The sequence below is a fragment of the Hyposmocoma kahamanoa genome, unplaced genomic scaffold, assembly GCF_003589595.1.
Source record: "Hyposmocoma kahamanoa isolate Upper Pololo Valley unplaced genomic scaffold, ASM358959v1 78, whole genome shotgun sequence".
Classification (NCBI taxonomy): domain Eukaryota; kingdom Metazoa; phylum Arthropoda; class Insecta; order Lepidoptera; family Cosmopterigidae; genus Hyposmocoma; species Hyposmocoma kahamanoa.
In genome coordinates this window covers 18001611-18024450 of record NW_020653945.1, presented here as the reverse complement: position 1 = coordinate 18024450, position 22840 = coordinate 18001611, and the positions used below count along the sequence as shown (strand labels likewise).

The 22840-nt window shown below is 35.6% G+C and overlaps 2 protein-coding genes across 7 annotated transcripts in view; one reads left to right on the top strand and one right to left on the bottom strand.

The window, feature by feature from the left end:
- Positions 1–5976: 5976 nt before the first annotated feature.
- On the top strand, positions 5977–7846 carry LOC113233181. Its single transcript, XM_026468203.1, has 2 exons — positions 5977–6301; positions 6887–7846. The coding sequence occupies exons 1-2, from the start codon at positions 5977–5979 to the stop codon at positions 7228–7230; spliced, it is 669 nt and encodes a 222-aa protein (XP_026323988.1). The 3' UTR covers positions 7231–7846.
- A 6955-nt stretch (positions 7847–14801) lies between these two features.
- LOC113233455 (matrix metalloproteinase-14) overlaps positions 14802–22840 on the bottom strand; it is a 57598-nt gene continuing 49559 nt past the window's right edge. The window contains exons 9-15 of one of the 6 annotated variants that reach the window (XR_003310695.1): positions 22396–22558; positions 21365–21568; positions 20157–20413; positions 19707–19860; positions 18033–18226; positions 15743–15852; positions 15287–15304 (exon numbers count right to left, since the gene is read on the bottom strand). Coding sequence is in view for 2 of the 6 variants with exons in the window: in XM_026468602.1 (XP_026324387.1) it covers positions 15192–15304; positions 19707–19860; positions 20157–20413; positions 21365–21568; positions 22396–22558 (891 nt within the window). In the remaining 4 variants the exon portion in view is untranslated. Of the gene's footprint in view, positions 15305–15742; positions 15853–18032; positions 18227–19706; positions 19861–20156; positions 20414–21364; positions 21569–22395; positions 22559–22840 lie in introns of all 6 variants that reach the window. The other 5 variants (XR_003310697.1, XR_003310696.1, XR_003310698.1 and 2 more) reach the window with 5 other exon arrangements.

Genomic DNA, 22840 nt, shown 5'->3' with positions numbered 1-22840 from the left:
GTCCGAATCCGAGATTATACAAATCTAGAAAACTCGGACCCACTTCGGATGTCACCTGTGCACTAAGTCCGATTACAATTCGAGAAAATTACGACTATCGTTACAGCTAGAGATAAAATAACACTTCGGACATCAGTGAGGTTTCGGACCGTCATTTCTAGGATTCGGAACAGGGGGTCTACTCTCGATCTCCGTCCGACATCCGTCCGAAATAATTACTGTCAAATAAGTAATATTCGACAAAATTAAAAGACAAGTATCCAGTATGAAGCTTCATTCGCATCACGCGTCTTTTCATTTGGTCAAGTATTGCTTATTTGGCAGTAATTTTTCGGACGGATGTCGGTGGCGTGGTGTTTGTGTGGTAAATATCTGGATATACTGCCCTTTTTATCATAACTAAAGCATTTGCATTTTGCTAACTTTCGAGATATTGACATCCAAATTTTGTTTTCTAATAAAAGATATCAATTACGTAGATTTTGCTTTACAACAAAAGTGAAGCTAAATAAGATATACAAAAACCGATTAGAAGGAGTTGTAGATCTCGTTTCACAGATACATATTAACAACTCGATATCGCTAAAAATGTTGATTACGTTTATTATTAAGACGAGGGCAGTACATACAATGAGTGCTATCTGATTTGATAGAGAGATCATTTCTAATCCCATCATGTTAAACTTTTTGATATTACAAAACAAGATATAATAAACGCTGTCTTTGCGTTTGGGTAGTGTAAGTAATAGCCCTGCTATTACCGAAGGTACTTTTTAATCAACGGAGACTTTTAAAAGTGTCGAGGGCCGATATTAACAAGCACCCCGTCACAGAGTTGCCGGAATCGCTTTGATCAAATTAATATTACGTAGATACGGCACATTGCTAACCCGAAGATTCGCGAGCGCTTTTTCATCCCGTCTCCTTTTTTGTTTCTTTTGCAAATGTTAAAGAGTGGAACTTTACACTTGTTTCAGAACAAGATTAGAGCAAGTAATCTGCTCAAAAGCAACCGTACTTCATGCACATATTTAGGTACTTATCAATTATTCGGTGACACACTGACCTAAACGTTTATTTGAATGAAAATAAAATGTACAAAACTGATTTTCGTAAAAACCAAAATAAATATCTTAATCAAACTATACTAACATATCATACCAGTAATGTTTAATAACGTAAGGTAATTAACCTGTTTATGTATTACTTATATGGTACCGCACACAAAAATATTTGCGGTACTATTAATAAAATATAAAATATTCAACGTAAGTCATCGAAGTTTGTCAGTAAGTTGTTGATATTTCTCTAGGGAGAAGCAGTAAGCGTGCAACTACGCAGAAAGCATGTAGAAATAGCACTGAAAAGCACGTACTTGGTTTCTTAAGATTCATATTAAAACGTGGTACCCCGTACTAGCATATTCTTGCTTTTTAATTTTACGGTAAACGCGTTACTGGCCATGAGTGGGTTAATGTAGTTTTATTAATCCAGAAAGTACTGAATAATTATTATTTGTAGTTTTAATGCGGACACAAAATATCCTCGTACGTCTAAACCGTGTATGACTAAAAAAATTAAAGTAGCCAATCCACAAACTTAATAAGTCAAGTTGTGGAAGGCATTAATTACGAGCCGTCGTCGAGATATTCGTCACCTCGGAGCTCGCCCGTCTTCCCTTCCGGAGTGCACGACCCTTGTCTCGCAATACTTCACGCTGAAGCTTACTTTACAGACCGTACCGACCGTAATCGAGTCCGTTAGTACTCTGTACCAAAATTTAAGAAATGAAACACTAATGGGATCATTGCTCTGCTCGTCTGTCGCATAACCGATTTTTTCCGAAAACATTTAGACAAATTGGTGAAAACTTGGCATAAGGGATGGTCGGTCATTCCCGGACTAGTATTCACTACCTAATTTCCGTGGCAATTTTTATTATTTAAATACTCAAGTATTAAATCGTGTGATTATTAAATAACATTTCACGATACAATAGTCGAATATTAAACATTATTGTAGTATAAAAAAATCTAATACTGAAATAATAAAAATTGCCACGGAAATTAGGTAGTGGACACTAGTCCGAGAATGACCATGGTGGCCCAATCACAACCGTTGATGATTAAGGTCTGCATTTAATTATTAATTCTGAAAATTAATTCTAGGAGTAAATATGATGTGCATATCGTCGTGCGGGCACCCCACACGTGTTTGTCTTTTCATTACATTTCATTTGTCACCACAAATGAAATGTAATGAAAAGACAAAAAGTTAATTGTTATATATACACATAAGTTTCGAAATAAAAATTAAAATGTAAAATAAAACTGAAAATTAGATCAGTCCACGGTGTTAGCACTTAAAATAAACAAGCAATAAAACGAGAAAAAATCCCACATCTACGATAGTAACAATATAAAACACACGTTATAAGACATTACCAATAATAAACATATTATATATAGTAGCCGTTAAACATATATATAGTAGCAGTAGAGCTCCTTGTGAAAGAGTTCATCCAGGGAAGTATAGACACCTTACCTATTTCTGCCACCAAGCAGTAATGTAAGCATTAACTGCGTTCCGGTTGTGTAAGGTGCTGGTGAAATTAAGATAAGATAAGGCACATTGGACTTTTCAACTTATGTATCAGGGTGATGGGCGCAGAGGCAATGCACCTCAGATCTTTGCGATTTAAAGCCCTGAGTGGCACTGCAACTGTTATGAACAGGCGTGTAGATTACCATCAGGCGCACGACTTGTACGTCCCTTCACTTAGTATCATAAAAAAACAGAAAAATTAATTAATAATACACACACCTTCAGCTTAAGGATTTATCAGAGCCGATAAAGCCTTTGCAAAGCACTGTCCGGTCTATAGGCAAATGTCCTCAGTATAGCTCTCCAGCATTCTGCGTCTTACACTATTTTTTATGCATTACAGTAGAGAATCTTATCCAATATTCGGCTACTATTCGGCCACTTTTTTTAATAATCGGTATCCGGCCGAATACTACGACTATTCGACCGAATACCGAATGTCTAATAATAAAAAAAGCAAATATTATTAAAAATATATCATGTATTTTAATCACAAAGTATTGCTTTAATACTTAAAATCAATCAGTGGCCGGTTGTGATGAATGAAAACAATTTTTCAACACTGGTTGGTAACAAACTATTGCGCTTTTCATCATAAACAATTTCTGCTTCTGAAAATAGCCTCTCACTATAAACACTACTGCCAGGAGACGATAGATAAATCTTATCAAATTTTGGCAGCTTTGGATACTGCTTTGCGTTTGCTGACCATCATTTGTAAGGATCTGCCGTCCGATCTAGGCAAACAGTTTTCAAACAAAGATCAATCTCATGTGCAATAGAACTTTTCTCCACATCGTCATCATTTTACATATTATCTGTAGCGACTTCTTCAAAACAGGTCCAGAAACTGTCATGTATTGATTCTATCGTTTTACAATTTTTCAACAAAAACACCGTACTCGCGTTACCATCGCACGCAGCGCATTGAGACAGGTCGTAACAAGTCGCGCGTGAAACGTACAGAACATTCGGCAGCCGAATATTCGGCGCTTTGGCTGAGAGCGTGGCCGAATATTAGGTATTCGATATTCGGCCAAATCACTATTCGCGGCATCTCTAGTATAAACTTCTTTTTCTTCCTATCGTATCGATAGCATACACTTGTAATGCTTGTCATCGTGCTTGTCAAGCGATGTGGGTATTGCGTCCGATTGTTGTCCAGGTTGCACCAGACGTAGACAAAAGGTACGTCGTGTGGGGAGGCTCTTTTTGCGCACCTAAATAATTTTACTGTAATTAATTTTTTAATAATTAATTTTAATTTAACTTATCGAGTTCTTCGGTTTTCGCAATAATCACACATAGAAAATGAAAGTATTTTTTCGGATCTCAATCGCCTATATTTGTTTTTTCAAACAAAATCAAAAGAAGTCTTGCAAAAGAAATCCGTTATCTACCCAGGAAGAGGCCATTGAAATTAAAAAAAAAATCCTAATTTCAACAGGGCAGACGGTTTCTCCGTAACACCAGTCTAGGATCCAGTATTTCTTCTGATGAAAAATTCGAAGCAAACATAAGACTGCAGTACTAATTATATGTTTTTAATTGATTCCAATTACCATTATTAAGTAATAATAAAATAAAATTTAATAAAAATATACATTGTTAAAATAAAATTAATTTGTAAAACAAGGATGTAGCGTAAATTGTTATGTATCTTTGAAATATTCAAAAATAACGTATTTAATTAATAACTTTTGTAACAATAGTGAAAAATGGGGTGGTTTAATTGCATTAATATTAGTCATAACTGGTTGATGACTTTACCATCTCAGTCAGCTGTGACCATCGGATCTGTTAAGGACACGGAATGTTAGTTTGTTTGAAAAGCAAATATACGAGATTTAGATAGGAAAAAATAATAATAAACTGATTTTTCTCTATATTTCGCACATGAAACAAATACTATTGTAACTCAAAATTGAGAAAATAAAAATACTGAATGGGTGTTATTGTTAATACTGTGATTACTTTTATTTATAGTCATAATATTTAGTTATCCATTTATAAACGAGATTATATTTATTTATTAGTTTCATTCAACAATATTTTGAACTTAATTGCGTCTTCTAAATTCCTTAATTTTGAGTTATGACGGTATTTGGTTTCATATGCGATTTAACGGACTGATAATGAGCATATATTGCAAAGGTGTATTTGAAACAAAATTTTATTCAAATTATTGTTTATTATTTGTTACGTGAAAGGCTGATTTCATCGATAATGTTTTGGAATTAGAAAAATAATGTTTTCATTGTCACATCGAGTATCTACCCAGAAATAGAGACGAAATGTTATTTAATTTGTTTGAAAACTATTCTGCTTAATCATTACGGTGACAACTGCGCTCCGATGGACTAGCCCAAATTCAAAACAATTGATGGGGGTCGTCAATTATTTCACTTCAAATCGACCAGTTTAACGTGAGCTTTACTATAATGAAAGAAAATTGAAAAATTGCATAATTTAATCTTTAATTATAATGTGATTCGGTTTGTTTTGTAATTAGATGTTTTGCTATTTTCCCACACCACCGAATGGAATAGCCCCGCCATGGTTAGAGATATTATCTTTATTACAATAAATACAGAATATTTTTGGAATATACGGAGACGTATATACAGGTCAGTCAGGCGCTGCACTATATCAGTTTTCTAATTTGTGACTTTAGCGCAAACGAAAGTTAATATTTAAAAATGATATCAGTACCATTTGACTGATGTGTTGCCAGGGATGGATGGCTCTTATTTCGTATCCATTTCTTGTTATATTCTCGATGCTCTCTAACAACGGTCAGAGAGTGACAATTAAAACATTAATTCGCAAATTGCAGCAATCAAAAATAATCCCAATAAAATTATACAAGTAATAAATACATGTCGTTTTATCCGCAAGCTTATTGTTGGTGTTTTCGAGGCACACGAACCACTGCCAGGCTCCAGCGTTATAACTAATTAATCACAGCCCGTGGCGCGTGATTTCCTGCGGGAGTGAAAAATGCTGAGGCACGATAAAAGTGAGAAGGGTCGCCATCACACGCATTGTGAGACCTCCCGTGTTCAACGTTATTCCCTTCGTGATGGGAGTTCTCACGCAAATCTTTTGGTGTTTTCTTACTTACTCTTGCGTAGATGAATATATCGTCCATTAGATAACTAACCATTTCCCCGATTTATCAGAGCTAAATAGCATTTAAGTAGAAGTAATTATCCGAGAGGTTTCAATGTACGCAATTTATCAATTAATCAAGAGCAAAAAGTTCAACCAACCACAAGAGATGTTTATCCATGTTTTTATGTGACGACCAATGAAATGCATGTTTACATTTCAACTTTTCAGGAAACGTATCGTCGGTGGGCGTGCAGCACGATGGTGCCATTATGGGTGGAGGAGGGGGCGGAAGAGGACGAGGGGCGGGAGGCGCGGTCTCGACGCGCGCCTGCTGAGCATACGGCACATTGGCGCGCGCGACACCTGGAACGCGTGGGCCACCTGGATCGGCGGCGCGGCGGCGGCGTGGTGGGCCGCTGGGTTCGCGCCGCAGCCGCTGGGCCCGGCCGGCCCTTGGCTCGCCTCAAACCCTGCCTTTCCGTGTGCCAGCTCGTCGAGCAACACTGCCCCTACTTCCTGCCGGCGGACCGTGCACCCGCCTATCCTACGCAATACGCTGGCGAGCCCACTTTCTTATGCCTTGGTGAGTTTTCGTTTGGTATTTGCATGTATACACTTTTGTTATCTACAAGAAAATAAATAATTATCTATTACGTATTATTCGATGTTTGTTGTTGCGGATAACACAGTACAATAATATTTTCAATAGGATGTTCGTTTCCTTTGAGATTACCTCACAACTCAACAGCTTATAAATGAATATTTTACTTCATATAGCTGACTCTATCTAGAGTTTATAAGGTGCAGCTATGCAGCTGTTTTATGCACATTGGAGAACGCGGACAAATCAAACGCGATTAGCTTTTCATCACGTCTTGGCCACGTTTCAAATCCGGAGGCGTACAACAAATTGCGCTGCGCTACACAGCTTTGTTTCTTTTTATGTAGCCACTTACTTTTTCTCTTAGACCAATTGTTGCTCCTAGCCTTTTAATCTACGCCTTAACAGTTTGTCTCGCCGCCGCCACATAAAGCTGGCACGTATTCACGACATTTGATCATTTCGGAAAATAAAAGGAAATCGTTTTCCTATATATTTCCTACATCAATTCTTTAATAGCTTAAATTTGTGTAGAAATAGTTAATTGCAATGTACATCGTTTTTCAGACGCACGAATACCAGAGACAGGTGAACAAGCCAACAAGTCCAACTACGGGCAGGACGAATGTTGCTACTGGTACTGCGAGAACCGGCTGTGCTACCAGTGCGAGACGCGACTGAGCGAGCCACAGCTGCCTTCCAACGAGCAGTGCAAGCCCGTGGAGGAGCGCGTGCCTACCTGCGCCGTACCGTACCAGGCGCCCTCCCGCGTGCACCGCTCACCCCCCGCCAGCCCCCACCTCATAGCGGCCTCCGCGCTGCTCGTGCTCGCGCTCTCCGGCGCCCGCGCGCCACGGACCCACTGGACAGTGCCCACGCCTCTAGTGAATGTGCGCAACTCGAGGTTATAGTTTTACGTTAACGTGCGTCGCACTCACTCGCCATGCGATCGCCGGACTACGATCGGAACTTCTATTAGTGCTGTACTTATGATAATAAATTATGCGCGATTTCGAGTTCGATGATCCCGTGGCTCGCGGCGACGGCGCAGCGGCCGCGTCGGCGCCGCGAGGCCAGCGGAGGCATAGTGTGTAAGTTATATTTGTGTCCGATTGTTCGATACACCCGAAAATAGAAACACCAATGTTCCCGAAAAAATATCACATTTTACCTCGTAAGCTGTTAGCCGACGTTCCGGCCAGTATGTTTAATATTTTTGGCACTATGTGGAAAAATTAAGTTTGTGAAGATATTTGATGTCCTATATTTTACATAGTGTTTTACGTACAGGTTAAATCGTTCATAGGCACACAACTTTGACTTATTTTTGCTATAGATCTATAGAAGCAATATTTTACACGAAACGTTGGCGAAAATTCGTTATGAAGAATGTTCACGTGGAGTCAATGTAAATAAGCAAATTTCGCGACGAGTACTTTGTGTTAGGGATTGAATGACGATACTGTTGATATTCCTTTTGTACGCACTGACCGTAACTCATGACGCAATAATATCTGTGTGTACGTATATCATTTGTATCACCGACACAGTTCAAATAGTGCAATGTTTGATCGTTTTTGGAGAAAAAGAGGAAATTCACATAATTGCATCATAAATGATGTCAAAATATTAACTTAATTCCGTACCTGAGAAGCATTACACTGTAAGCGCCGTTTTTCTTTTATTTTACGGGGAAGCGATTTTTAAAATTTATACGCAGAAAAGCAGTTTATACGCCAATTAGGGTATTGTACATGCTGCATTTCGACACAAAATCGCATCATCTGTAAAATTACAAAAATTGCACTTCCAAGTCACTTCTCAGGTACGGAATTAATTAGCTCTGTTACATATATATAATTTCAGAATTAAATAACTTGTTACTATGCGATTTATTGTAATCGATCATTAAATATGTATTTTAAGTCACAGTAAACAAAGCAACGTGACAGACGATTATATACATATATTACCTACAGTACTTTTTTAACACTGACATAAATCTAAAAGCCTTGAAAACTTCTAAAGAACTTCTTATATTATAGTTTACTTTCAATGTACGTATATATATAGATTTATGATATTCATGTTAAAATGAAGTAAAATATTGAAAATAACCTCAATTATATTAAAAATAAAAGAACTGACAGTTACTTCTTTTTCTAAACCCTTCAAATGTGAACGCTATTTCTGATGTAATTTAAAATGTTTGGAAAATTAAAATAATGGAGTTACCCCTTTTTCTCACAACGAAATGTAAGATTTATGAATTGCAAGCGATCTTAGAGAATTATTTTTATAACGTTGCATTACATATTGGGCTATAGAGTCGAGTGTGCGGGGCGGGGACAATTTGTTATTATCAGTGGTCGATATTTAATAAGCAATATCACCTCTGAAATAAGTAAAAAACGAAGTTGACATCGTCCTACAAAAACGGAAGAATAATTCGGCAGTCATTTTATTTTTTCATAATTCTTTACATTTTTTTATAAACAGGGTTTGAAATTATCAAGATGTAACATCATGATAATTTCTATAATTATCATGATAATTATCTCATATTTGTTTATATAACAAACTAGTTATTACATTTGTCTACTTAATTTTCGTAGATAGAGCTGTACTATCTCCGTACAAGTGTACCTTATTCACGTGGGCGATCGCGAGTCGAAGGGCTGCTACAGCCCCCTTCGCCCTGTCGCGCACCTCACCCCTGCCCGCGGAAGCCTAAATAGCTGGTCTATGATATTGACTAAAGTAATATAGGATTAATTAAACGTAGTTGTTGTTTTGTAAGAATTAAAAGTGACTGCATATAATGAAAATTATATGTAATATATCCGTCTTATGAAGTATCATCAATATATTACAGAACATGGTTGAAAATGATTTTTATATGAATTGATTTTTAATATATATATTATTGTATATGTATATCGTGTCGAATATATGATAATGGTAAAGCAACCTTCAACGTGGTATAATCGTTCTCAAGTATAGGTAACAATATTTGTTAGTTCGTTTTTATTTTTGAAAAATATTATAGGTGTCGTTGAACATTATGTGATCAAAACAAAAAAAAATTATAATTAATGGTTATTAAGACTATTGAATGGACATTTGTTGAGAATATTGTCCTCACGCGGGGATGTAGTTGTTGTAATCAATGATAAATGATAATAATATTAAGTAAGTTATTTTTTACGTTTTTATCGTGTACATAATATCAAACGTTTGTTGTTTTCACTACCATTCTTAAAGTCACCGAAGGTGCTAAAGGTCTATTAAAGCTTCTTAGGACATTATTAGTTATTTCGCCCCGGTCCGTACAGTGCCTGTAATGCTGTACAAACATAAATTACATACAGCTCAGTTACCCCAGTACCGAGATCCAAGCGCCATATCATTTAAAAAAATCATTCAAATACATACATTTAGACACCTATTATAAGAAAAATTCAAGGAAACATTTCTCTTACGGATTCAGTAACATAGAATAATTTTATATGTTATTTATAACATGACAAATCCGTGTGTCTTTATTGTTTCAACCGAAAATACTCGTGATCCTTAGTGCCTTCACTTTCCTAAAGTGAAAGCATGACACTACAAGGGTATTGCTTTATTAGAATCGTTCCATCCGAGTAAGCAATGAACTTTTATGTAAGGCGACATAGTATAGAAGAAACTTTGAGTGAGCATGAATGAGAAAGGCTTATTTACTTACCAAATACAGAGACGTCATTATACGTTTTAAGATAATTTATACTGTAGAAACGTAACAAATAGAAACGCGCAAACAAAACTGGTATAAAACTTATTTGAGCATTTTATCAGTAAAAATCTCCCAAAAGATCATGAAAAGCGGGATGACTAATCATGGACAGTAATTCCATAGTACCACACACAAAAATGTCACCACTTTTATTGCCATAGTGGTTATAGTAATTCAATAAGTGTACAATGTATATCATTTAATTTTGTCAGTACGTTGTTGATACTTCTCTATGGAGAAGTAGTAGGCAGCAACTACACAGAAAGCACTTTGAAATCGTACTGCATTGACCGTAGTTTTGTTCTGATACCCCGTACTATTGTTCTGATATTTAATTTTACGGGAAACGCCGTTACTGTCATTGAACGGGTTAACAAGTGGTTGCTTAACTACTTTTTAATTTTTTTACTGCCCCCGTAGACGAACGGTTAGCATGCTGTTCTGTCCCGCAGAGGTCCCGAATTCGATTCCCGGGCCGGGAGAAATATTTGTATGGCCTACATTTATTTCTCTCATGAGTTTTAAGTGCATCCGCGATACAGGGTTTCCCTATCACGGGCCTATGAATGTGTTCGTTATTATTATTATTATTTTCGGTACCCAAGCCATTGCCCAGTCTCAAATTTCTTCTATATAAACTCAGCCTAATTTTTTAGATACTCTCATGTTATTGAATTAACCATGAAAAGAAAATTAGGGTGTATCTCAATGGGTAAAAAATGTTGATGAGTAGTCTCTTCAAGAGAATTTAAAGTAGTATATTAGGGTGCGACTTCTTTACGATAATATTCAAAGTCGATTGTTTACCTATCGTACCAATGAATTCGAACTTGCGGTAATAAAAGTAAACTCATGGATAATCATTATGTATAATAAAGATCCTAACAAACGTTCTATGTTTAACGTTCATTTGTTATCAAGGATTTCAATAAATAGTATACACAATAAGCAGCTCCGGAACGTTTTTGTATTCTCAAAACATCTTAATGTATGTATGAAATTAATATCAAGGTGTCTAAAACTTAGTAATAGAGAATGAATTACTAGAGCATAAAATTTATTGGAACAATTTCGAGCACTCGTTAAAACTTACACATTGACCGTACGTTCCTTCTTTTTGGACGTTTCTGCTCTCACTCTTGATACTTGTATCTTCACTTGTTCACTATTCTATTCTAGAGTAGATATTAAAAGACCAAAGGAGAGGAGTTCGGTTCGAATGTTACATACAATACGCTATTTTTTTAAATACGACAACCCTTTCATTGCGTATTTTGTCACTTCGTATAGACAAGAGTAATTCTAAATTTTCAAAGCTGCAAATATGCTTTACATATTTAAATCATCGTGATCACTAATATACAGTTTGTTTACGAGCGTTAATTTCGTAGGGACACAAAGTTAGCAATAATACGTAGTGAATAACTGATAATCGTGTAGTTTTCACAAGTTATCCATGAGTCGTTTGAGTCAGCCGGTAGATGCACTCTTGCGTTAGGGGTGGATACCGTCTCTCTTCTTCACCACGCCTTGCTACTTCAGTGACATTTAAAACTTTGAAAGTAACCTTCTAATGTGATAAAACTTTACCAAAAACTCTAGAAAACGTGCAATTAAATCTAGATTTTTTCCTGCAATTATGGTCTATACGAGAATGACACCGATCCGTTCATATGGACGGTTTCTTTTGAGTAAAGCTGAAAAAAAAATGTAAGCATCAGTCCTTGCTTCGACTTCAAGTCCTTTTAAATAGTTAGTATAACAAAGAATGAAATTAAAATAGGAAAATTATCAATTCTGAGGTGGCAAACGTGATGACCTCACCCCTGCGAAACATGGCCCTTCTCTGTAGGTTAGAATTACGGGTGTATTTAAATGTTTCGTTGGACGTTTGGTGATAGTGTGTATTATGTTTTTGAATAATATACGTATGTTTTGATGTACATAAATAACGTGTAAATGTTTAACGCACAAATAAAGAGAAAGCTGATTATGTAAAGCAGTAAAATTTATGTATTTAGCTGTAAAACTGTAACTGGGAAAGTACTTTTAGGAGTATGGACGTAGGAATTTCAGCAATCCGTCTGCTGCCAGATTCTAGTTACTCATATAATTTTATTCTAAACCCAACTTCACTTTTTGTTCTTTTTAATTTGTTTTTCTAATACACGGTTGTTTTATTTATGGGACAGCACGTGGCTTATTCTAATAAATTTCGTTAAGTAGAATAAGGAATATGGCCAAGAATCCATTAGCCAATATAGTAGCTGTCCGACCCACCCCTACGTCTGTCACAAGGGTTGAACAGCGATTCGATCGACTGTCACACGCACGCACAAACATCTTGAGAGGTCGCTTTCGGGGTAGTCCAACTATCAGTATAATGGTACTCCAATGTAGATATAAATGTCATTATTCCGTTAACATAGCGTAATAAATGTAAGGAAAACACCAAGTCGTAGCCTTCTGCATACAAAGTATTAATTATCTAATAGTTAATGTCTATAGCCAAACATGTACACGACCATGTTCATGTTATATACTTTATTTAATACGGCACTTGTTTATCTGACTGCCATAAACTTGATGATACGTTACGTATAATGTAAGCCAGGGTTCAGGGGTGGTACTTGAAGGGGTGGCAGTGACAATGCAATAATACTACTAAAATATGCTCCCTTTTTAGTACCATCCCGAACTTTGAAAGACAACGAAAGGGGAAAATCTCTATTTCACATAATTCCTTTTAACATATTGCTTTATTTCGATTGTAACGTTGAGTCAGTTATCTTATTTTTAGTATGTGATGTATGTATAGATACAGTCAGCAGCATCATTTGCATGTCTACACTTGAAGCAATAATAACAATAGTGTTTTATGAATTAGCTGTAACATTACTCGTGTTGCTGCCTGTATTGAGAGAAATTTGTTATTTGAGTTTTTGAATTCTTGGTTTTATTCCGTTTTACGTGGTGAGGTATATGAAAATACACAATAGTAAAATATGGCCTTCAATATTTAGGGGCAAGGTGATTAGTAACATAAGATACAATTGATATATGTTAAAAAGTCTTATGAAGAATCTGAGCATAACTAATAAGTATAATAAATTGATACGTTGTATTGGCTACTTTTTTCAACCCCGAAAGTTTCTCTTTATACGTTATTAGTGTTGATTAGATGGTAATTACGTTACTTTGTATGTGATCCAATAAAATAATGAATTGCAAAATTATTGCGTGTCTGTCACAGCCGTTTAGGAAAATCTATTTTCTATTTGACATTTTTCTGTAACGTTTTGATGTGGTGTCGAGATATAAATTACTTTAATAACGTGATTGGTATTATTGATATCGTTAAGCCGGATTAGATGTAATTTATTTGTTTGCCTTACCAACTGTTGTATGGAGGTCGAAACCTCATAGAACAGACCTCTGAAAATTGTGATAGTGAGTGTTTTACTACAGCAGATTCATTATAACAAAGGTACAACAAATCTCTAAAAATAGTTATAATTGTATGTAGGTACGCCTTTACAAATAGTTATTACGATTACTGCCAGATTTTTCTAAATCGCTGAGACGTAATTCGTTTATTGAAGTGTCTGTTCATAAATTAGTATAAATATAATGTATGTAATTAGAGTATTTCCATTAAATATAAATGTTTTGTGTTGATTTGACAGTGTTATGTTGGAATTAGGAGACTCGTAGCCGTTGATTTAGTTTTTCCGTGACGCGGTCCACATTTTTGTACGTATCACCACTTCCGACTCACGCGTGGTTGGTGTACCCCTCCACTTTATATATCAGAGTCCCGAGCGAACTACGCCCGAAAATCGCGTTGCCTTCATTTATTTCCAGTTTGTTCTAGATCATATAAATATATTATGTATCTCCACAACAATTTATACAGCACTCTATCTGAGCAAAATTGAAAGTTAAATAATTTTATAAACTTACTTAAATTGCACGTTGAAGAAAATTGTACTTTACTATAAACATCGTCGATCTGTCCACAGGACTGCTTGGAGATAATTTTAAACTCTACGATTATATCATTAAAATTGCCTAAATCTAGTGAGAGAGGTAGTGTAGTGTAAAATCTTAAATCATTAAAGTTATACTTAATTACAACCGTAAGCAAAAGTCGTCGAGCGCATTCGCCGGGCGCACACTGCCACAGCACGCGGGCTCCGATATATTGATATGATCTAGGATGTGTCGTAGGTGTTTCTCGAGTAGTGGTCGTGTAATAACTTAATAAGTCCTATGTTACGCCTTCTAAGTGATTATTACCCAGGTAAGAGTGCGGCGCGCGGCACGGCAGATGGCAAGTATAATGCACCGTTGCCGATTGTTGATGATTATTGCGAACCGCCGCCTGCCGTGCTCGGATCCGCGTCGCATGTAGCCACATTGTTCCACTCGAAGTAAGATTAATCACGTTCGGATAATCGTAGACAGATTTTGAAATTTAATATTATTTGCATTTTCCTAAGAGTTAGAACGATTGAGACAGTAGGTCGCACGACCGTGTTATGATGAATTGTGGAGATGTTTATTAAAAAATACGTTTATGAAAATGAAATAAAAACGAAATATTGTCATATAACATTGTAATTACTAACTTAAGAGGAATTATTGGAGAACCAGAAAAACGTTAAATAAACAAATTAAAAATTAAAACTGACTATTATTTCTCCCAATCTCATGCTAATTTAAAAGGTTAACAAGAGTGTGTGTCAGTAAAGTGTCTACTTTAAATAAAATTAGCAAGAGTAGTTTAAATATTTTAATACAAAAATCATTGCTTACTTCAATATCACACTCGTACTTACATCATCTATTTATAATAGGTATAAAAACTATGACTTCGCATTAAATTATCGTTCGCGCAATAGTATAATAGGACACATTCATCATCACAGCAAGGCGTTCGCTATACACAATATACCGAACGCGACAGGCACTCAACACACGATCACAGTCGGTGACGCGGGGCTCGACATGGCTGGTACTCCCGAACCAGTGGGGGCTATTTATGGCCGCCACCTCTAGATACTAGCTACGAAGACGGTGGCCACGGGGGCGCTAAACTCTCCAGCACAGCAACACGGCCAACGTTATCAGAGCACGTACTAGCGGCGACCGCGTTCTCATTGCGCTGTTTCTTTTCCCCGAGCCGCCTGTTTCTTGAACCACATCTGTCAAGTAAGATCATTAATTTACAACAAATTCTAATTAAAATCAAAGTGCAATGTGCGTAGTGTATTTGTGTTACCTACAGTTGTGAAATTTGGATAATACACAAGGTTGAAACATTTAACGAGTAAACAGCGTCACATTGCGAATTTGTGATAAATAGCAAAACGAGAGACAAAATGAAATGGCACTTAAGCTTGTTGATACACTAATATTGATACTTCTATAAGTTTACATGCAAAAAGAAGCTAGATATGAACTCAAACTGTTTATAAAACACAAAAATAATGTCAGGTTATTTATTTTTCAGCCCTGTATCTCTATGGTTTTGACCTAATTGTAGTCTATAGAAATACCAATGATAGAATATTTTAAAAGTCCTATTTAAATTAAATATACCTTTATAATGCGAAACAAAAATGGGAGCAAAAGAAACGTACAAATGCGGGTGAAAGGTGTCGCGGCGGAGGACGTACGCCTCCTAACAAATGAAGCGGCTCGGAGCCACGGAATAGTTACAGTCTGGCACCGCCCGACTGTATGTTGACCACTGAAACATAACTCGCCTTTAGCTACCGAAACTATACATCGTAACCGAAAACCACAGTGCAACTACTCTACAATATTTTTTTTTTCAGCAGCAATTCAATTCGTTAGCGGGTGACATTTCATACGTGAGTAAAATAACTATTTTTCGAAAAATATCAGGGTTCGAAATGATAAAGAAATTTATTTTCTTTGATAATTATCATGATAATTATCTATGTTGATTCCATAGTTCTGACTTTAATTTTTGACAAAAAATTTAACGTACAATTAAAACAGTGAGAAAACTAGTAAATACGAAGTAAATCTTTGGGAAAACGAGTTTGTGACTTGTTTGCATACGTCTCTTAACAAATACATGGCACGGCATTGCTAACAATACCGTTTTATTATTCCATATTACTTTATATATATGAAGGTAAATATCAAAGTATATTTATCAAAACAATTATAGTGGTAATTATCATGAATATTAATGAAATATTCGTGATATTATATCAATGAAATTCATGAATACATTATCAATGATAATTCTCACTTCGAACCCTGAAAAAAATATACTCTACGGACATACGTCGTCGGCTAAATTCGTAAACCTCGTAACCGTCATTGATGTGAACTATTAAGTAGGCACAAAAAACAGAATTACAAGAAATCATTATATGACAATCTATGATTATACCTTTACTTTGTAACTAAAAAAGGGTCTACAATATATATTTTAAGCTATGATTGCCCGATATTGCCCTTGAAGAGTAAAAAATGGATTTCATCCAAAAACGGCGTGACACGGTTTTCAAATTTAGCCGCCGAAATTTATGTGTTTATACGTGAACCGTCATGATCATATTCATGAATTACTGCTGGCGTTTTGTTCAAACGTGCTTCCAGATAATCTAAATTTCTATTTCTATACAAACTTTTCAAAACACCATGCTTCTTTATTGTCCCTTAACATACCACAACATAAGAAATAATTATTTTTATATGTACAGCCAAACTTTTAATATAAATAAACAGCTCTTTAATTTTCAATAAAAATCATTATTTTTTTTTAAATTAGGTATTTTTGTGAATTCATGCTCTCTAATCCTATTTCTGTTAGTTACAAAATAACTCGAAATATTCAATAACAACTCAAAATTTCATTATTATTAATTACGCATTCCACAGGCGCAGTAAAATCTATCTGTGTTATTTAAAAATATTATGTGTATTACGTTAAGTTAGTTAACTACCTTTTATTCTACTATGCAATAGTTTAAACAGAGTTATTTGTAATATACTAACAACCTCCCAGGACTATATCACTAACATCATAGCTAATCTATGGAATATATGTATATATCTAATCCCCATGTAATACAAACGTATATCTACGTGAAAGGCGTTGATATCGTGTTTTATTATATTCAAGTAACGGTTCAATTAATTTCAGAGAAGGCTGTCTGTACCAGCAGACACTTATGTACAAAAGGTAAGATGTAATGTTTATTGAAAGAAACGTGCTCTTATAAAACGTGGCTTCTGTGTATTTGGAATTAGATTCATAAATTGAGTGCTAAATTTCGTTTTAAAACGTGTAAAGTGCAATTCGTTAGAGCACAGCATTTCTTACGTAGTACGAATCCCGCGTCTTCCGATAATTGTTGAATTGCTCTATATATCCAACACGATTACCCGTATCTTATGTTTCACCTTATCTAGAAATTTCATTCTCAGTTATAAACCCCATTTAATTGTTTGTTTAGTTTCCGTGAACATCGATAGGAATGAATCGATATAAAAGAAAATTGTGAAATTAGAGGTCCTATAAGATCTTTAATCATAAAATGTGCTTTAAGAATGTGTCATGTTTGATAAATAAATTGTGATTGATGATATAGTGTAAAAAAATGTTTATTACCTAATAATACCACAATAAAAGAAAATCACAATCGGAAATGAAAAAAATCTGGTAGTTTACGTTTCATTACTTAACAAAAAATATGATAACAAAATTGCAAAACTTTTCCAAATGTGGTTTTCTTCCAATCCAAGGTCATCCCCAAAAAGCGCTTACCTTCATGCAAAATCCAAGAGATTGCAAACCAATTCTGCCCGCTAGCGTTAGTCCAAATATGAAGCTCAAAGCTAACCCACACCAAGTAAGTACATGCATATGTGGAACGAATTAAAACGTACAGACAACGCGTGACAAGCTCGCCGGTACTAAAATCACCGCTTATGTCTATAATCTCACTGGTATTCGCATATATTCTCCTATGTTACTAATTGAGTCTTTGTTCTTTAATATTTTTCTATGTACAATGTTCAGGAACTCCTCCAAGTTTATTTCCTGAACCAGAAGAATGATCTGGGAGCGGATGATTTTACACCTAGAAAATAAAACACAACACACACATCGAAACGTGAACATGTCCCAAGCACCTGAAGTTTGTATTTGTTCATGTTGGAGGTGGATAAAACAAATTGTTTAAAACTAGGTGCTGTAATTATATGTGTCAATAACATTTACTTGTACTTATCTAGTGCACTACACATACATTGTCTGGGGTACAACATATTCTTTCAGCTTCTTAAGTATAGGAAGTACCCCATAGTGTTTTTATCAGTGACTATTCACACTTGTATTGCTTTATAAGTACTGTGATCATTACGTAAGCAGACTTATGTGAAAAATTTCATATATTAATAAAATTTTTGGTGAATATTTAAAAAATAATGCTATATTGCGTTGTGGTAACAACTTGTACCATGTTACTTAGCGATCTTAGAAATAAACTATTTAAAGCTTTTAATGTTATTTGTTTTCTTTTAAAATGGTATGTTTCAAGGTACAAGTTATTCTCAAAACATAGCAGGTAGAGGCGCCCAAAAGCCATTGTCGTCTAGTGGTGACCGTCCACCGTCCATCACTGCTTCCTCGTCGGTAACAGAAGCCATCACATGCTTTCTTAGTATCATAAAGCGTTTCGTTAACATCATTATCCCTGTTAATTCAATAGGAATTGATTAAAGTTAGTAAAGTAATTCTGTAAACGGCTGGTTAGTGGAAGAACACTTATAAAAGTTAGTTGTTAGCAATCAAATTAATTAATGTTAATAAAAAATGTGAAGGCACGACACCCAATTTATTAGTTTCTGAAAAAGTTATGATAAAAATGAAATGAAAACAAAAAGATAAATATTAAATAAAAACAGACAATAACACATACAAACAAAATAAAAGATGTATAAAACAAAGAAAATATGAAGACAAAACAAAACAAGAAATCAAATAGTATAAAATGTGACAGAATGAGAACATAACACAAAAGAGAGAATAGAACTAGGATATAACGAGATAAACATAAAAGACAGAACACAATAGCGAAGATGTATTTGGTAATTGTGGAGCCGGCAGTGGTCGACGACTTGACAGAGTAGGTCACAAACGGCTCTATTCATTTCACTGTAACTGTTTGTTTTTCTTTTCAGGACATGTGAACCAAATATTTTTATAAAATATTGAGTAGGTAGCTATGAGGCCATGTTTCAGTTCTCTCTGAATCATATTGGATGAAAATAAGGCGCATATTTAATACTTATTTTTTGCATCATCGATATTCCGAAATCATTTAGCTCTATGACATTGCGCCACTATAATATTAACCACTAACTTTACTAACAGAATCACATAGTTCCAATATTTAAAAGCTTTTCAAGCTCCTTATTATTTTTGCTCCATTGAAAATTTCATTAGGCAAGTTTCCAAAATGTTCAATCTTAGAAAAGTTTTGTCTTTACTTTCTATGTCCTAAATACTTGGTTCAACTAGTCCCCAGAGCCTTCTGACAGTGCCTTCTGGGCGCATACCTGCGTCGAATAGGATGTCGCCGACGTCATCATCAGCTGGCGATGAAGTTGCGGTAAGTTTGGCGTTACCTCCAACAGTGCCTCGAGGTGCGCTCGTACAGCCTAACCACCAGTATGCCGTTGAGCGAGGGAACGCAGGGTTGTCAACGTCCACCTTTAAGATTATATATTAAATAACAATTATATAGAAGCAAGTTTTAATTACGTATTACTAAAAGTGCTTCTGTACTCCTTAGACATGGCATTATGTAGTCAATTGATACCTATTCTTATCCACTTAGAGCAAGAATTGGAATCAAGGATACCAATTCATGTACTATTTTCTGAATAATGGAAATTTATTTCTAGCCAACCAAGGACACAATACGCAACCTTGAATTTCGAACACCATTCACGATAGCAAAATTCAAGGTTCAATTTATAGATGAAAGCACTAAATTGAGTACTTACACTGAAGGTTCTATCATTAAACCGCCAATAAGAGCCTCCTTTGAAGAAGTATGTGTATCCGTTGGTATATTGCAAAGCAGCATCGACATTGTCCGGAATGCCCGCCCAGTCAGATAATGCTTTGGGATACGTCGCCTTAACCGGAGGCCTTTGAGCAGGGTCAAACCTCCAGAATTTGGAGCCTTTGTAGAAGTAAATCTTGCCATTACCAGACCAGACCAACGCCGCGTCTATGTTATCTGGAATACCAGTGAAACCTGCAAGAAAACACAACATTGTTTAACAAGATAAATACACTGCACTGTATAAAGTCATGAAGCTGCTGGAGACGATTGTTCTTTAGGGAGGGAGTCTATAATCATGACTCTCTCGTAATAAACTGAAATTGCCCGAGTAGGTTATACTAAAATGAGGAGCTCTTCAAGGGTAGGTTTTTGGACCGTTTTCATTCATATTAAAGCGCAGAAATTATGAAGCCATAATTGTTTATACTAAAATGCGGTGGCTAAAGCGAGTTTTTTGTCCATAGATGTTAATTTTAATGCCAAAACACGATTAGTGTAAAAGGGATTTGGGGAATAAAAATTCTTCTTGACAAAGAAAGTAAAGGCTTATTGTGTAAGAAACTGGGTCAGAATTATTAATCACGCAGTACGTGTGCCGACATTGACCCTATAATAACTATGACCATCACAAACAAAGTCGACGTTTTTCTTTTAGTTTTCGCTTAGAATATTATGATGATGTTATTCCTTCTATAGCTACTTGAATGCCTTTAGAAGCTTATAATGTACATTTATTGATATTACGGCTTTTGTACAATACAAAGATAAGTAAACTTGTTTAAAAGTTTAAAAATGTAACTGCCTCCGTGACCCAACGGTTACCATGCCGGATTACCACGCGAGGTCCCAGGTTCGATTCCCGGGCCGGGAGAAATATTTGTATGGCCTACATTTATTTGTGTTGTGAGTTTGGGTGCAATTTGTAGTTGTCTATGTGTGTGTCCATGGCACCCACGACACAGGGTTTCCCTAGTGCGGGGCTATGTTGAGTGTGTGCGTTATTTATTATTTATTTTATGTATTTATAAGTTTCGACATGTATTAATTTTAGTTTTGCATTACGTCAACTTACTGAAAAAGTTTATACAATATTCATATATTTTCAAAGTTTCATTATTTTACTATGTACTACGGATTACGTACCTTCGCTAATTTCCTTAGGATAATCCCCGTCCATCTTCTGTCCGTTATACCGCCAGTACTTCGAGCCCTTGAAGAAGTACGTCTTGCCGTTCTTATAAGTAAAAGCTGCATCAATGTTGCCAGGCAGACCAGGCCAAGCTCGTGATATGAGACGAGGGTAGCCAGCCGCTACACCATCCTCGGTTAATTTCCAGTAATGTTCACCTGAAATAGGTATCCAAAACCCTTATTGACTCAAACACAAAGAAAAGTTCCTTCAACGCTATTGTACTCGAACCAACGACTGTTTCAACATAACCACGTGTCAATAATAATGAGAAACTAGTGGAGTATTTTTCCAAAAAAATAGATGAATATCATCGTAGTAAAACCATGACGATACTCAATGAAAATAAAAATGTTAATGCAAAGATTGAACACAAAGAAAAATTCCTTTGACCCTGCTTGACTAGAACCGGCGATTTCGCTATACATTTGTGGCGGGCTCTCTCTCCGAGCTAAGGAACGAACCAGCAGACTTCACGAATTTCTCTATGTGCTTGATGCAGATCTTTGTTTTTTGGTTTGTAACGACTGTTTAGTGTTCGATTTTTGTATTAATGATTATTTTAAACTAAAAAAAATCACGGAAATAATTGAATATCACGGTAGTAAAACTTCGTGATATTCAATGAAATTAATATTACATTAAAAATATTGCAATTTTAAATCACATTCGCAAGGTAAAACAGCAAAAATTCTCCTTTACTCTTTAGGGATGATAATTATTAAATAAATTATATAAAAGGAAGCTTGTTTTTTAATTCATCTCCACTAAGAGTAAGACAAAAACGAATATCAAAATTATATAAAAAATCAATCATTTGGCTCTTTAAAAGTTAGATACCTATTTATTACAATGCAGGAGGTTGTTCAAATGGTCCTTGGAAAAATGACACCTTTCACAAAAGTCAGCATTATTTATAAACAAGGTAACACAGCATTTCACGCTATCCTCACATGCAAAAGATGGCAGTCAAGTCCGTACTTACCCTTGAATATACAGGTTTCGCCAGTGGCAGTGCTGAAGATGGTGTCGAATTTAGGATCAGCGCAGAGAGCAGGGTCTTCAACTGAAGGCTGTTGAGTTGTGGCCCTTGGTACTGTTGGTACATTACCTCCAATGTCATTTTGCGATTTGTGCCCGTACAGCGCCTGAAAGTGGGCAATCAGGGGTTTATAACAATCCATCATTAATCTTTCTTCAATAAAAACAGATATTAATAAGACATCATAAATTTACTATTTTTAGATAGTAAATCTATGTTTTTTTAGCTGGAATAGACTTCGTAAATAGATACTAATACCAGAAATTTCATCAAAAATTTGTAACATAACATCCCGCCCTGTATCGTGCTTGGCTTCATTCCGTTCCCATTATACTGGCAGCATTACCTATTTTGAATGGCTACTGAGCAATCACAACCCAGAGTGGTA